Source organism: Coturnix japonica, chromosome 4 (assembly GCF_001577835.2).
Source record: "Coturnix japonica isolate 7356 chromosome 4, Coturnix japonica 2.1, whole genome shotgun sequence".
NCBI lineage: Eukaryota > Metazoa > Chordata > Aves > Galliformes > Phasianidae > Coturnix > Coturnix japonica.
In genome coordinates, this window is record NC_029519.1 from 77,933,300 (window position 1) to 77,946,350 (window position 13,051).

Here is a 13,051-nt window from a genome sequence, read left to right on the forward strand (position 1 = left end):
ACATCTCTGGGCAACCTGTGCCAGTCCCTCACCAACCTTATTGTAAAAAACTTCCTTATACCCAATCTAAATCTCCCCTTGTTTGAAGCCATTTCCCTTTGTATTGTGAAAGATCTTGGGCAGGATGTGCTGACCACCTTGGTGTTTTGCTAGTGACAATCATCTGCCCTCTCTCTCCCATTATCATTTCCTCCGCATCACCTGAAACATGATTAAAAATCAAGGCATGGAGGAATTACCCCTAAAGCTAGGAAGATTGTATCTCTGCTGGGGAGGGGAGAGTGAGAGGGGGATGAGGCAGGAGTTGCCAATCGCCCACTGGTCTCAGCTATTGCACAAACAGCAGCTGGCCAGTGCTGGGGAAAGTACTTGGTCCCAATCCCAAGTACATGGATGTCATCTGACATTTCGTCATGGCTTCATTATATTTTGGATCAGGCCAGTGTTTCTTATTGCATTAATGCCATACGTGTTAAGCAGGTAGCCAGCGAAGAGGCACTGCATCACACTGCCAATGATTTTATTTTCTGAATAGCCTGCGGGGATGGCCTTACATCATGCCAGATGCATATACAGTTAGTAGCTGTGATTTCATGCTTAACTTCAGTGTTGATGCTACATTCCTCCAGAAAAAATTTACATTTATCTTCCATGGCCGCACATGGAACCCAGCAAACAACGTATACAAACAGAAGGAACTGGGAATTCATGCTTCTGCATAAGGGATGCTGAAGGAAGGATTCTCAGTAGCGTGTTTATGGTAGAGGACTCAGCCTGACCTGTCAGGTGACCAGTCTGACTTCTCGTTTTAGGCAGGTGCAATTTAATCTGAAAAGCTGATCTGCAAAATGGATGAGGGTCCAGGCAGCCAAGCTCAGCCTTGGTCCCCCCCCATGCTTGCCAACGCCATGCTGGAACCAGCTCCTGTTTCTTTTCCTTTTGCAAGCTTTTATTCTTTAGGCTAAAGCAGGCTGAAAAGCGACAGTTGTCATTCAGATGACAGCCAAAAACAAACAAACACAAAAACCCAGAGTGCCCACTCTGCACGGGGAGAACACAAAAGGCAGCAAATCAGCTCATGTGCATCACCTCCAAGGTGGCCTTTTTTGGTCTTTCTGCAGACAAAATTGTTCAATAAGTCTTTGTTCTTTTCATCCCGACCTGTATGAAAGCAAAACCTGTCACCCACAGAGCTCCAGAATGCCTCAATCACGCTGAGGAAGAAGCAGGCAGAAATCTAGCACGTTTATGTGAACATTTTATTCCCAACAGCTGTTCAGCCTGAAAGTTTTATTAATGCTCTAACAAACAAAAACAAACCCAACAGAAATAATCAAAACCAACAAAAAAACAACAAAACAACAACAACAACAAAAAAAAAAAAAAAAAGAAGGGGGAAACGGAGTAAAATAAACTTCAACCAAGTTGAAAACGTTATAAATAAGTACAGCTCCAGAGCATAATTTACAAATATAAAACCACATAGAAACATATGTACAGGAGAGTTACATTACGTACAAATATGTATAAAAATACCCCAGTGTTTATTCTCGTGCTAAAGCTGCAAGGCTAGACTTATCTTTGGTACTAAGCTCGGGGGAAAAGATGGCTGTACAAAACACAGCCCTATCTGCACATGGTGCCATGCACGGGGTGACAGAGCAAACCTCATGGGGAGCTTGAGGAGCTTTTGGGCATCTAATTTCCCAACCTGACCCCTCCCCGTGCATCGCATATTGCAGGACCAGGGCAGGAAGGGCTTACAGAGGCAATTGCTGGCAGAAGAGTTTTTAATACATTGTACAAGGCACTTCATAGGAAATCTCTTCATTATTTTTTTTCCCTGTTCTCTTCTAAGACTCACCGAACATCTACGACCAGTTCTCACTGACGTGGCATTTTATGAGCATAGTTTTTTACAACTTCTTATTCTACATTCGAGATTAAAAACCTCTGAAAATCTTAATTCAGTTCACTTTCATCTGCAGAACGGAGATGGCAAAGCCACCCAAAGCACCTAACACTTTCCAGGACGGGGAAAAGATTTTACATCTGCCTTCTGCTGGTGTTTGTGGGGTGTTTTTTGCTTGGAAAGGTGAGAAGATCTGTTTTCCTGGATGAACTCCTGGGAAGTGTCCACATTGAAATGCTGTTTGCAAAAGCACACGGTCCTCCATGCTGCCATGCACACACCTGCACCTCCTATTCCTTTTGCAGCACTGCCCCATTATCCTACACCTCTGTTCCATCCCGGGTGTAGATGAGGCTGTTGACTGTGAAGTTGTAGTAGTGGTTGTACTGGGCGCCCTGGCTGCCGCTGCTGGGATGGAAGGAGCTGTAGTAGGCGGGGGAAGGTCCCGCCACCCGCTGCAGCTGTTCTGGTGAAGGCACCTCCTGTGATGAGCTGCTGGAAGGGGTGAAAGTGCCGCTGCTCAGCTGTCCAGCAGAGAAGTTCCTGTGATGCAGGTCAGTGCTGAGCCCCCCCGTCAGCCGGCTGCCCCCGCCGCTCAGCGAGCTCATGCCGCTGAAGAAGGTGCTGAGGCAGCTCGGGGTGGATGAAATGATACCGGAGGGAGAGGAGCTTTTGGGATGGTCCCTGGCAGAAGGTGATGGGTCCAGCTCTGGGGGTGGGCTGTTTCCACAGGGTTTGCCTGCAGCTGGGATGGGTCGCTCTTCTTCGGCCTTCAGGCCCCCAAGTGAGGAGGCTGCAGCCGTGGTCGCGGGGGTGTTGGGCTCTGAGCGTCGCTTGCGCTTGCGTCGGAAGTTCCCGTTGTCAAACATCTTCTCACAGTTGGGATCCAAGGTCCAATAGTTTCCTTTTCCTGGTGGAAAAGAGGAGAAGCAAGAGAGAAAGTCAGCTTCTGCGACAGAGAGCCCTACTACAGAGGGATAAGCGGTATCCATGCTTTGCTCAGCCAACGCAGCACTCACACCTGCTCCTCCTCTACCTGTTGTCCAGTACAAGAATCCAAAACCTGGCCCTAAAACATCATCACCTCCTCCCACGCAATGCCAAAGTGAACATTAAGGCCACATAGAGAGGAGATCTCCCACCACAACCTCAACCTTTACTTCAGACCTGTCTAAAGGGAACACGAAGTGGGGCTTCCCTGGCTCTGGCTGCCACATGGCAAACAAGGATACCCACATCTGCAGCATGGCCAACATGGTGGACACCCTGCCAAGGTGCTTCTCAGAAGTACTGGTGGAAAGACAGACCAAGAGGTAATGGCCTCAAGTTGCACCAGGAGAGCTTCAGGTTAGATATTAGGAAAAATGTCTTCTCTGAAAGACCAGTAGTGCATTGGAACAGGATGCCCAAAGAGATGGTGGAGTCACCATCCATCGAGATATGACACTGAGGGACATAGCTTTGTGGGCATGGTGGTGATGGGCTGACAGTTGTACTTGATCTTAGCGGTCTTTTCCAGCCTTACTGATTCTATAATTCTAGGAAAGATGGGACAAGCTGCCCCATGCCCACTGCTTTGTTTCAGGGGGCTGTGGTGCCATTAGCTGTCCCCACACAACTGATGGGAGCCATGACCTTGCCGTGTCCCCCCAGAGGCCCCAGCCCTGAATGTTTCCATCCCACCCAGCACTGTCCCAGCACACCCCTACGCTACACCCACTCCTGGGCACTGTCTGTGCCCCGGGGACAGGCCGGCAAGAGCTGGTCAGGGAGGGGAACCGTGAATCATGGCCAAAGGATCCAGGCCTTGCACAACCAGAACTGCTGGCCTCAGCCCACCTGGCCTGCCCAGACAGGGGGACTGAGGACTGGGGCCAGCTGCCATCCCCTACAGGACGCAGTGGTAGACCCAAGGAAAGCAAAAGGAGCTTGATCTCCTCAGAGGGAGACACTCACAGCCCGAGCTTGGAGGAGCTGAGGGCACCTGATCTCTTCATAGCCTGGGGATTGCCATGAGTGAACAAAAGAGCCTGGGCTCCTCAGCACTGAGCTCATGCATTACAGTCAAAGAAATGGCCAAAAGGAACATGAGATGAGAGCATGGTCTCCTCACACAGATGGCCATGAGGGGACAAGAGAGCCTGGGCTCCTCAGAGGTTTGGTCATGAGGGGTACAAGGACCCTAGTCCCTGCACAAGGATGAGGGAATGAGGGAACAGGTGAGCCTGGTTCTATCTCAGGGATGGCAATGATGGGATAAAGGAGATGATCTCCTCATAGGGATGGCTATAATGGTACACAGGAGCCCAGTCCTCTCATAGGGATGGCCATGAGCGGACAATAGAGCGCTGTCCCCCCATAGGGGTGGCCTTGAGGGGACAATGGAGCACTGTCCCTCCATAGGGATGGCCATGAGCAGACAATAGAGTGCTGTCCCTCAATAGGGATGGCCATGAGGGGACAAGGGAGACTGGTCCTTTCACCGGGATGGATATAAGGGAACAAGGGAGCCCGGGGACCGCACGGTAAGGAGCCCACACTCCCACATCCCCATCCCGGGTGCTCGAGCTGCCGCCCACCCCCCATCCTCACCGGGGTCGTCCTCATCACGGGGCACCTTGAGGAAGCAGTCGTTGAGGCTGAGGTTGTGGCGGATGCTGTTCTGCCAGCCCGCCTTGCTGCGCTTGTAGAAGGGGAAGTTCTCGGCCACGTACTGGTAGATGTGGCTGAGGGTGAGCTTCCTCTCGGGGGCACTCTGGATGGCCATGGCGATGAGAGCCGAGTAAGAGTAGGGCGGCCGCACCAGCTTCAGCAGCTCCTCCTGGCTCGCCAGGCTCAGCCAGCTCAGCTCAGCACCGCCCGCCGACGGCGAACCGGGCCCCGAGGGCGAGCCCACCAACTGCCCGCCCCGCGAGCAGCCGTACGAGGCGGGCGGCAGGAAAGGCGATGCGGCGGCCCCGGAGCCGGGCGGACCCTGCAGGTAGGGAGCAGCGGGGCTGTTCATGCCCCACAGGTAACCGGCGTTGGCAGGAGCCCCGTAGTCCCCCAGCGCGTACCCTCCCGCCCGTTGCCCCGACGAAGCGGCGGCGGCGGCGGCGGCTGCAGCGGCTGCAGCGGCGGCGGCGGCGGCGCCGGGTGGATGGAGGCTGGGCTGGGGGTAGACGCTGAAGTTCTCGCTGCAGTACACCGCCATCTCGGGGGCCTCCTGGGCGCTGCGGGGCTGCGGGGGCACGGGGGCGGCCGCCGGCGCCGAGGGTCTGGGCTGAGCCTGCTGCAACTCACCGGCGCTCATAATCCCTCGGCCATGCAGGGCGGCTCGCGGCTCCTTACCCCCCCCCCCCGCCCGTCCCGGGCGCCCCCCACCCTCGCTGTTAAACCTCCTCTTTCGTCGGACCCCCCAAAATCCCAGGGGGGCTGAGGCGCGGCGGACTTATAGGCGCTGCCGTGCGGGGCCGGCCGGGCGGGGAGCAGCCAGTGGGGCGGGGAGGGAGGCGGGGAGGGGGGCAAGGCCGGGCCCCAAAAGCGGCCATAGGGGAGGGACCTGAGGTGTGTCGGGGTGTGGGTGTGTGGGGTGAGGGGGGGTTGGATCCCTTCTTGATGGCCGAGGGGGTCCGGGAAGCATCCCCCCCCCCGTGGCCGTGAGCCCCTGCTGTCCATCAGCCCCGATCCGAACTTCGGGAGATTTAGAGCAGATGAGCACCTTGTGAGTGCCCCGACGGGAAAGCAAAGGGTGAAATTCGCCTAAACTCTTCATTCAGGTGTAATTTTGCCTTTGCGCTTAATGAGCTTTGGATGAGGAATTAGCCCAAATTAAACAAACAAACAACACCGCCGTGTTCGCTCCCAAAGGGCCGGCAGTCACAAGGCGCTATTTGCTAATAAAAGTTGGCTTTTGCCTTTTGTTTGAGGGGAAAGAGAGGGGAAAAACGCGTCCTTTGGGAGATGAAAGCTCCTGGGATCCACAGGATCCGACATCGTCCATAGGGAAATGCCAGCTCCGGCAAATCCCTCCTGTCCGCAACAAACGTCGGACCCACGCGGACAAAACAGAAGAATACGAATGTAGGGAATCTTTGTCCGTCACTTTGAAGATGTAAATGGCCGGGTGTTAAATGCCATTGTCATACCGTTCTGTTTTCTGCCGATAAATATGCGTACAAATCCCCTTTCCGCGTTCATACACATGAGAAGAGATCTCCCCAGGGCTGCCACCTCACATCGGGAGTTTGGGGGAGAAGTTTCCATTGGTTTAATGGAGAAAATGGTTCAAATCGCACATGTACAGCAGTGGAGATGTTGCAGGGCAGATGTTCTGGGCTTCCCAAATCGCAGAGGTCCATCCCTTGTGTGATGTAAAAACTCCAGCATTTTCACCATTGTATTTCGTTTTAAAACAAATGGACAATTTGGGGGATGGAAAAGCACTTAATGTGTGAGAAAGAAACACAGGTTTTGAGTTTCCTGTTTTAATCATAAAAGGGTTGTTTTCTCTTTTTCTTTTCTTTTCCTTTTCTTTTCTTTTCTTTCTTTTCTTTTCTTTTCTTTTCTTTTCTTTTCTTTTCTTTTCTTTTCTTTCTTTTTCTTTTCTTTTCTTTTCTTTTCTCTTTTCTTTCTTTTCTTTTTTTCTTTTTTTCTTCTTTTTTTCTTTTTTTCTTTTCTTTTCTTTTCTTTTCTTTTTTTCTTCTTTTCTTCTTTTCTCTTCTTTCTCTTTCCTTTCTTTCTCCTCTCCTCTCCTCTCCTCTCCTCTCCTCTTTCCTTTCTTGCTTTTTTACTCTCCCTCTTTTATTTCTTTCTCTTTTCTCTCTCTTTCTTTTTCCCTTTCTTCCTTTCTCTCTCTTTTCTTTTCCCTTCTTTCCTTCTTTCCCTATAAATTTGTGTTATTTTTAACAGCTCGGCAGCTGGAAAAATGCTGATTTGAATTCTGACAGGACAACGTGCATCCAAAACAAGAAGCATATCGGCAACTCTCGGCTCGAAAGGGCGGCTAAAGGACAAGAGAAGTTCTCAACTTTCCTCTGAGTGTGAAGAGCTGAACTTGTTATTGCCTAAAATCACAAAGAAATCGGTGTTTATCCGTTCGCTTCTGGGATCGCTCTGGGAGAAGCCCGAGCGGTGCTGCCGTATCGCTTGAAATTTGGGTTATTTTGCTTCGGGGGTTTGATGGATTTGGGCAGGGGCAGAGCCCTCTAGAGGAGCAGCCCGGCTATTGCTGGGCCGGCAATTCGCCTCTGAGGTGCGTGCTTTGCCTTCGAGCTGTCTCGAGTTGATTCCTTTCCTTCCAGCAAAGGAAACGGGTGAGAAAATAATGCTGAATTAGCTCTAATAAAAACGCGTGTCCTCAGAAAACTCCAGCTTGCTTTCCCAAACACTGGGGAACGTGGAACAAAAATAGCTTTGGAGAGGTGGTTACACAGCCGCCACGGCACGGATATGCAAACCGACACTTAACTTTAACGAGTGGAGAGAAGAAAGCTTTGATGGTGTGATGGCTTTAAAACGTTTAATTTCCTTAATGCCTTCATCCCGCGAGTAGCATGGAGCATTGCCTCAATGCATGGCTGGCTCTCAGTACAGACCTGTTACCGCTCCCTTTTGCCAAGACATAAGGAGAGCAACGTTATGAGCTCCAGAGCTCTGCCATAATGGTCTCCAAACATAGAGGTCTGTGCAATGCCTTCCATGTAGAAACACACAGAGAAGCGGCCAGCGAGGTGCCGAGATGGAAAACTGAACTCATTTTCCAGGTAAGAGTGGGGGGCTGCTGTCCATCTCTGCAAGCAGATTCAGAACGGGGCTTGAGCAATGCTGTGGGGTTTCTTTTATTCCTGAGTCACTGGGACATTTGTGAGCATTACCAGCAGGGCAGTGAGGTCTGACAGGTCAAGGAGCCCAGGGCATGTGGGAGCTGGGGCTGAGGCTCATCCCCCCCAGCTGTGATTATGTGCTCTCCTCTCCAGCTGCCTTTGAAAGTGGTTCAGGTCTTCCCAAAGAAAAGAGCTGCAGGAGAGCAAAGTCGTCCCTGACCTGGTGTTGTGTTCTGATTCCTGTCTGCTGTTCCTTGTCATTCATGTGGGAAGTGCTTTTCTCCCTGATGGGAAGGCATTGCCTTTGCCTCTAAGGCCCTGCTCCTCTGAACATGTAGGCACAGGCTTAGCTACTGTGTTGTAAATCTCAGGTCTGTGCAGCTGAACACGGAAATGAGAAAACATTTCAGACCTGAGCACCCAGCTTTGCAGGTCAAGCGGTTCCCTGCACCCACCTGGGTCTCTCTCTGCTTCCCAAGGATGCTGAGCTCCAGCCATGGGTATCATGGTGGAGGATCAGGATCTAACAGCCTGTATTGGTGCTGTTGGCTTTTCTAGTGGGTGAGAGCCCAAAATCTCTTCAATGGCTCCAAACTGCTGCAGTGAAGCAGGCACCACAGGTTTGATTTGGTTTGGTTTGGCTGCATTTGCAATATACATCTCAGTTTCTCCCTAAGGCTGGCAAGAGGTGAGGCAGGAGCTCTGTAGCCCACGTGTAAAATCATTCCCATGTGCAGATTGTATCTTCTCCAGAGTCAGACACCAAGTTGGGAATGAGTTCCTCATCCTACAGGACAACACAGGGAAATGATCCTTTCTCTTACAGCGGTCCAGGGCTGTGGTTCCACTCTGTTTCTTCAGTGATATCAGAAAGGAGCTGAATGAGAACCAATCAAATTAAATTTAAAGGCCATGCATTGTACCACTCCCTTATTTACAGCAAAGCCTTTCCCTTCCCAGGCTTTTAACTCTGCGTTCATTAATCTGCTCTATGAAAATCTTTTCTCACTTACCATCTGCTTTGTTCCCTAAATGGATGAGAGAGAGTATATCTGATGGTGGACAACAGGTGTTTCACTGCCCTGATTTTGGGAAGGGTGTTGTGTATGTGTATACAGGTTATAATAGTTTTTATCTCTTACCTAAGGAGAATTATGCATATTCCTCCCTCCCTGTCTCAGGTCATCCCATTGGACTGAAGTTCTGGTGATCAAACTTTGCCAGCTCACCTAATGATAAGATCAGAGGCTTTAAAACTTTCTTGGTTTTTCAGACCCTACAACATTTCCTGGGGAGGTGTCCTCATCCCATGATTTTTAGGCTACTGACAACAGGCTCAGTTGGGTTTTGTTTCTGGTTGTTGTTCACATTTGTGAAAGCAGCGCAAGCTGCAGACTGAGAACTGCTGAGATAGATAGTCAGCATTTTGGAATGACAGATATTTTCCCATTGTGTTTTGGTGGTGCTGAGTGTGATGGAGCCCAGAGACTGCCACAAAACAAGGAGTAAGTCATACTTTAGCCATACTTACTCAAGGCGGTTGTGGGTGAACCCTGTCACTGAAAGCAGCAGTTCTGCTGTGTCCACCTCTGTCTGTAAGCTCTAAAAGGTATTGGTAGCTGTGCTCATAATATAAGTGGGATTAAATAGATACCTTGGGAGCAAGGCTGTTGCAAGTGGGAATCACGGGGCTTGGGGGATGAGGGGATGGGGTCAGGCTGCAGGAGTTCTGTGCGTCACAAGTGATTTCACCATACTAGGAGTGAAACCTGAATTTTGGGAGAAGGAAGAGACAGAAGGAAGGCAGCAGCTGTTTGCAACAGGATCTGGTGTCCTGGATACTCTCCAGGTGTCCAGGAATGCATTTGCAGAAGCACTTCCCATGAAGAGCTGGCAGCTGACCTGGGCTGAAATTAAGCAATTTATTTGTATTTTCTATTTTCTTTTTCTTGTTGCATAATGGGATATTTGGTTGACCTTTTAGGTCCCTTCCAAGCCAAGCAATTCTATGTTTCTAAATGGAGCTTGCTGCTCTGGGTTAATTGCCCTATACTGATGACTACTGCAGAATAAGGTGAAGGTCAACATCTTCTGGTCTCAATTTATCTAAACATGTCTACTCTGCCTCAGAATGAGTAATGGAATTATGTAAAGGCAAATTTCTGGTCAGGTAAGGTAAAAATAATCAAAACAATTGGTAGATACAGGCAGTAGCCACCTCCATCCCCACCGCAAGGAAGTGGAGAGTATTAAATTAATATTTCTTTTCCATGTTTGTTTGGGGAAGATTAGTATCAGGTGCTGGTGGAAGAGCATTTAGTCCTCCATTAATAGCTAAGGATTAGGTTAAATGGCAACCACATAAGTTAAATATTTTATAATTAGCCAGACAAGGTAATTTATAGCCAAGAGTTTCAGAACTCTTGGAATGAGACAAGAGGACTAAGAAAACTGATATATGCTTTTTATTTAATAGGACTGATCAAATGATGTGGGGAATACCAAGGCTGTTACCTTGTCAATGTCAGAAGAAAGAAGTAGTGGACACATCACTTGATTCATGATTTAAACAGACATGAAACAGATGCTTTTATAGCAAACAAGCCTTGTCAAATCAATGTGCTCTTGCTCTCCAGTAAGAATAAATAAGCAGCTCTCAATGTTACTGACTTCTGGAAGTGTTTGATTCCTCAGAGGTACATTTAAATTAAAACAAACAAACAAACAAAAAAAAAAAAGGTATAAAATCAATATGGTGCAAATTGAGTGGTTCTCGTTGGTTAAAGGGAGGTCTCAGAATGTCACTGTGATGAACAAATCCTTGAGTCTCACTGCAGGAAAATCCTGTGGGAACAGGTTAAATACTGATTTGTACTAAGTATTGCCATTGATTTGGGGTGAAACAAAGAACCACTGACGACTTAATGTGGAAGGTTGGATCCTTGCACAGTCTTAGATGACTGAGGCTATGTAGACATATATAAACAATGGACAGTCCATGGACACAGATGTGCCCTGGCCTCTGCATGGAGCAAATGGGCAGAACAGAATTCAATGTGGAAGGGCAAAGAGTAGAGCTAGGAACAAAATCTGATGAGGTAATGGAGACCATCCTGGAAATTCATTATTTTTCATTAATTTTACAATTTCATATTGGTTCTGCATTAAATTATAGTGCCTATAACATCATGAATGAAGACAATGAGGTTCTTTACAGTTTATTCAAAGACAGGAGCTGGGGATCATCAAACACAGACTGTAGGAACCGTGTTCCTGAGAAGTTGCCACTGCTCACAGCATGCAGTTAAGCCTTGAAACTCATTTTAATTACACATGGGAAGGAATGATTATGGCTGACGTGGTTGCTGTCGATCCGTAGGCTGCTCCAAAAGTAATGCTCCTATTTATTTCCATGGAAACTACAGCAGATACAAAAAGCATAATAACACTATTTGATTGAGCAAATTCTCAGCTCCAAACATGATCTTTCAGTGTAGCCTCCTGATCACAGAATCACAGAATGAGCTGGGTTGGAAGGGACCTCAAGGACAATGAAGTTCCAACCCCCCTGCATGGCAGGGCCACCAAACTTCCACTGATCTCATACTGGTATTGTTTCAAACCTATGAGACACTGCAGATATCTCAGATACTCCAGGAAACCTCAGACAGCTCTAAATACTTTTGTGTATGATTAATTTAAGCCGAAGGTATCAATTTTTACTGCAGTTTGTTATTGTTCAAAGAAGTTGCTAGGAGTTATTGTGGATTCTCCGCTGCTTAAAATCAAGGTGGGACATTTTTTTCTAGCAAATACTTGAAAGAAGACTGATTCTAAGAGAAACCTGAGCCCGAGTTTTCCTTCATGCATGTAGCTCTACACAGTGATCTCCCAGCTTCCTGTTTTCACACTGTCAGTTGTATCTTAAGCACTGCACTATACACAGTCACTTTGCTGTTACCAGCCCCAGACTCAGAACTTTCCTCAGTTGACTGCTCTCTTTGTGCTGTGCTTATTTCTGCTCAGTGCAGAGAAGTTTAGCAATAAAATTTCAGTCCAGGTTTTAGTGCCCATCCAGGCAGGCAATTTTGGTAGGTGGAGACTCAAGGCAGCCATTCCATATAGGAAAACTTTGGCTTAAGGCAATGGTGTAAAACACAAGAGAGGCATCAGCAGGCATCACATCAGTCAAAATCAAACAATCCCAGTTAGTTTAAGGTTTGTTACCTTTCAGAAACCAGCCCCTTGGTTTCATCAGGATATAGCACTATGAAACAGGTGCAGTAGTACACGTAGACATATGGGCTTCTTTAACAGATACCAAGGAAGAACTTCCTTGATTTCTTCAAATAATTTGAGGTAATTTTCCAGCAGTTGAAGCATGCCTAAACCATACACAGTGTATGTACCTAAACATGTACACAGTGACTGTGGTACGTGACTGATTGGCACATGCCAAAGATTGGCAATGTAAGTACTAACCAGGAGCAAGTAAGACAAAGCCTGCAGGCATTCATGAGGCTCTACAGACTCTACATCCACGAAGATGGGAGTCAGTGCAAACTAAACAGGAAGCAGAACTGGAAAGTTTTGACTGGAATTTAGGAGGCCAAAGCTGGCAAGTAAAGGAAGTACTGTATATCTCCTGGAGCACCGGTCTTCTGCAGTCATAACCTCATCCTCTGTCTTAGCAATATCTCTAACATGGCTTGGTTAGAAATGTGAAATCAGAAGTCTGATCAGCTCATGGCTGGTGAAATCAGCTATAACATGGATGAGACAGAAAGACCAAACGTACAAAAACGTAAGGGAGATTAATTCAGCCTAGAACTCAACTCAGAAATTGCCACTGAGAACCACCTACACAAGACTCATCAAGCCTTGATGGTGATCACCTTAACATCCAGATGGTAGGCAGCCACTGGGCTTGTGTGTAGGAGGACAATCTCCATGTGGCCATTGATAAGCACAGGGGATAGGTGAAAAGGCATATCCTCAGCAAGCATTCCCAGAGCTGAGCCAAGGTTGAAAAGTAAGGGCAGTCAAGGAGAATTAGTTTTAAAAAGGAAACAGCACTGGAATATTCTTGTGAAAGTCCAAGTGAAGGTGTCCTTTTAAAGCAAATGCTAAGGAAGAAGAACTCCAGAGCATTAAATCCAACCCCTCTTCTTTCATAGAAGGCCGGGCTGAGGAGGTGGGTGAAATATCACCAGACTCTATACAGATGACTGATCAAGAGATGAAGAGATTTGCAGTGTTTGGGAGATTATAACGCTTCAGGAGCTGGATGACAAAAAGAATCTTGCTGGCAGAAGCTGCAAAGAAGGGTCAGGAG

At 48.1% G+C, this 13,051-nt stretch overlaps 1 protein-coding gene and 1 long non-coding RNA gene across 2 annotated transcripts; one reads left to right on the top strand and one right to left on the bottom strand.

Annotated features, from left to right (window-relative positions):
* Window positions 1–1,241: 1,241 nt before the first annotated feature.
* FOXI3 (forkhead box I3) lies at window positions 1,242–5,226 on the bottom strand. The gene is made up of 2 exons (XM_015862529.2): window positions 4,505–5,226; window positions 1,242–2,822 (listed from the first exon to the last, which is right to left on the bottom strand). Exons 1-2 carry the CDS (start codon window positions 5,202–5,204, stop codon window positions 2,233–2,235), a joined length of 1,290 nt encoding a protein of 429 aa, XP_015718015.1. The 5' UTR covers window positions 5,205–5,226; the 3' UTR covers window positions 1,242–2,232.
* On the top strand, window positions 4,790–10,375 carry LOC107313848. Its single transcript, XR_001555215.2, has 3 exons — window positions 4,790–4,892; window positions 6,803–7,656; window positions 10,193–10,375. It is a non-coding gene; the product is annotated as an uncharacterized LOC107313848 (long non-coding RNA).
* Window positions 10,376–13,051: the final 2,676 nt, after the last annotated feature.

Excerpts from the sequence above, each read along its gene's own strand:
- FOXI3 (XM_015862529.2), bottom strand. The coding sequence starts at position 5,204 with ATGAGCGCCGGTGAGTTGCAGCAGGCTCAGCCCAGACCCTCGGCGCCG. Across the intron at positions 2,823-4,504 it reads CCGTGATGAGGACGACCCCG|GAAAAGGAAACTATTGGACC; the intron begins GTGAGGATGGGG and ends CTTTTCCACCAG.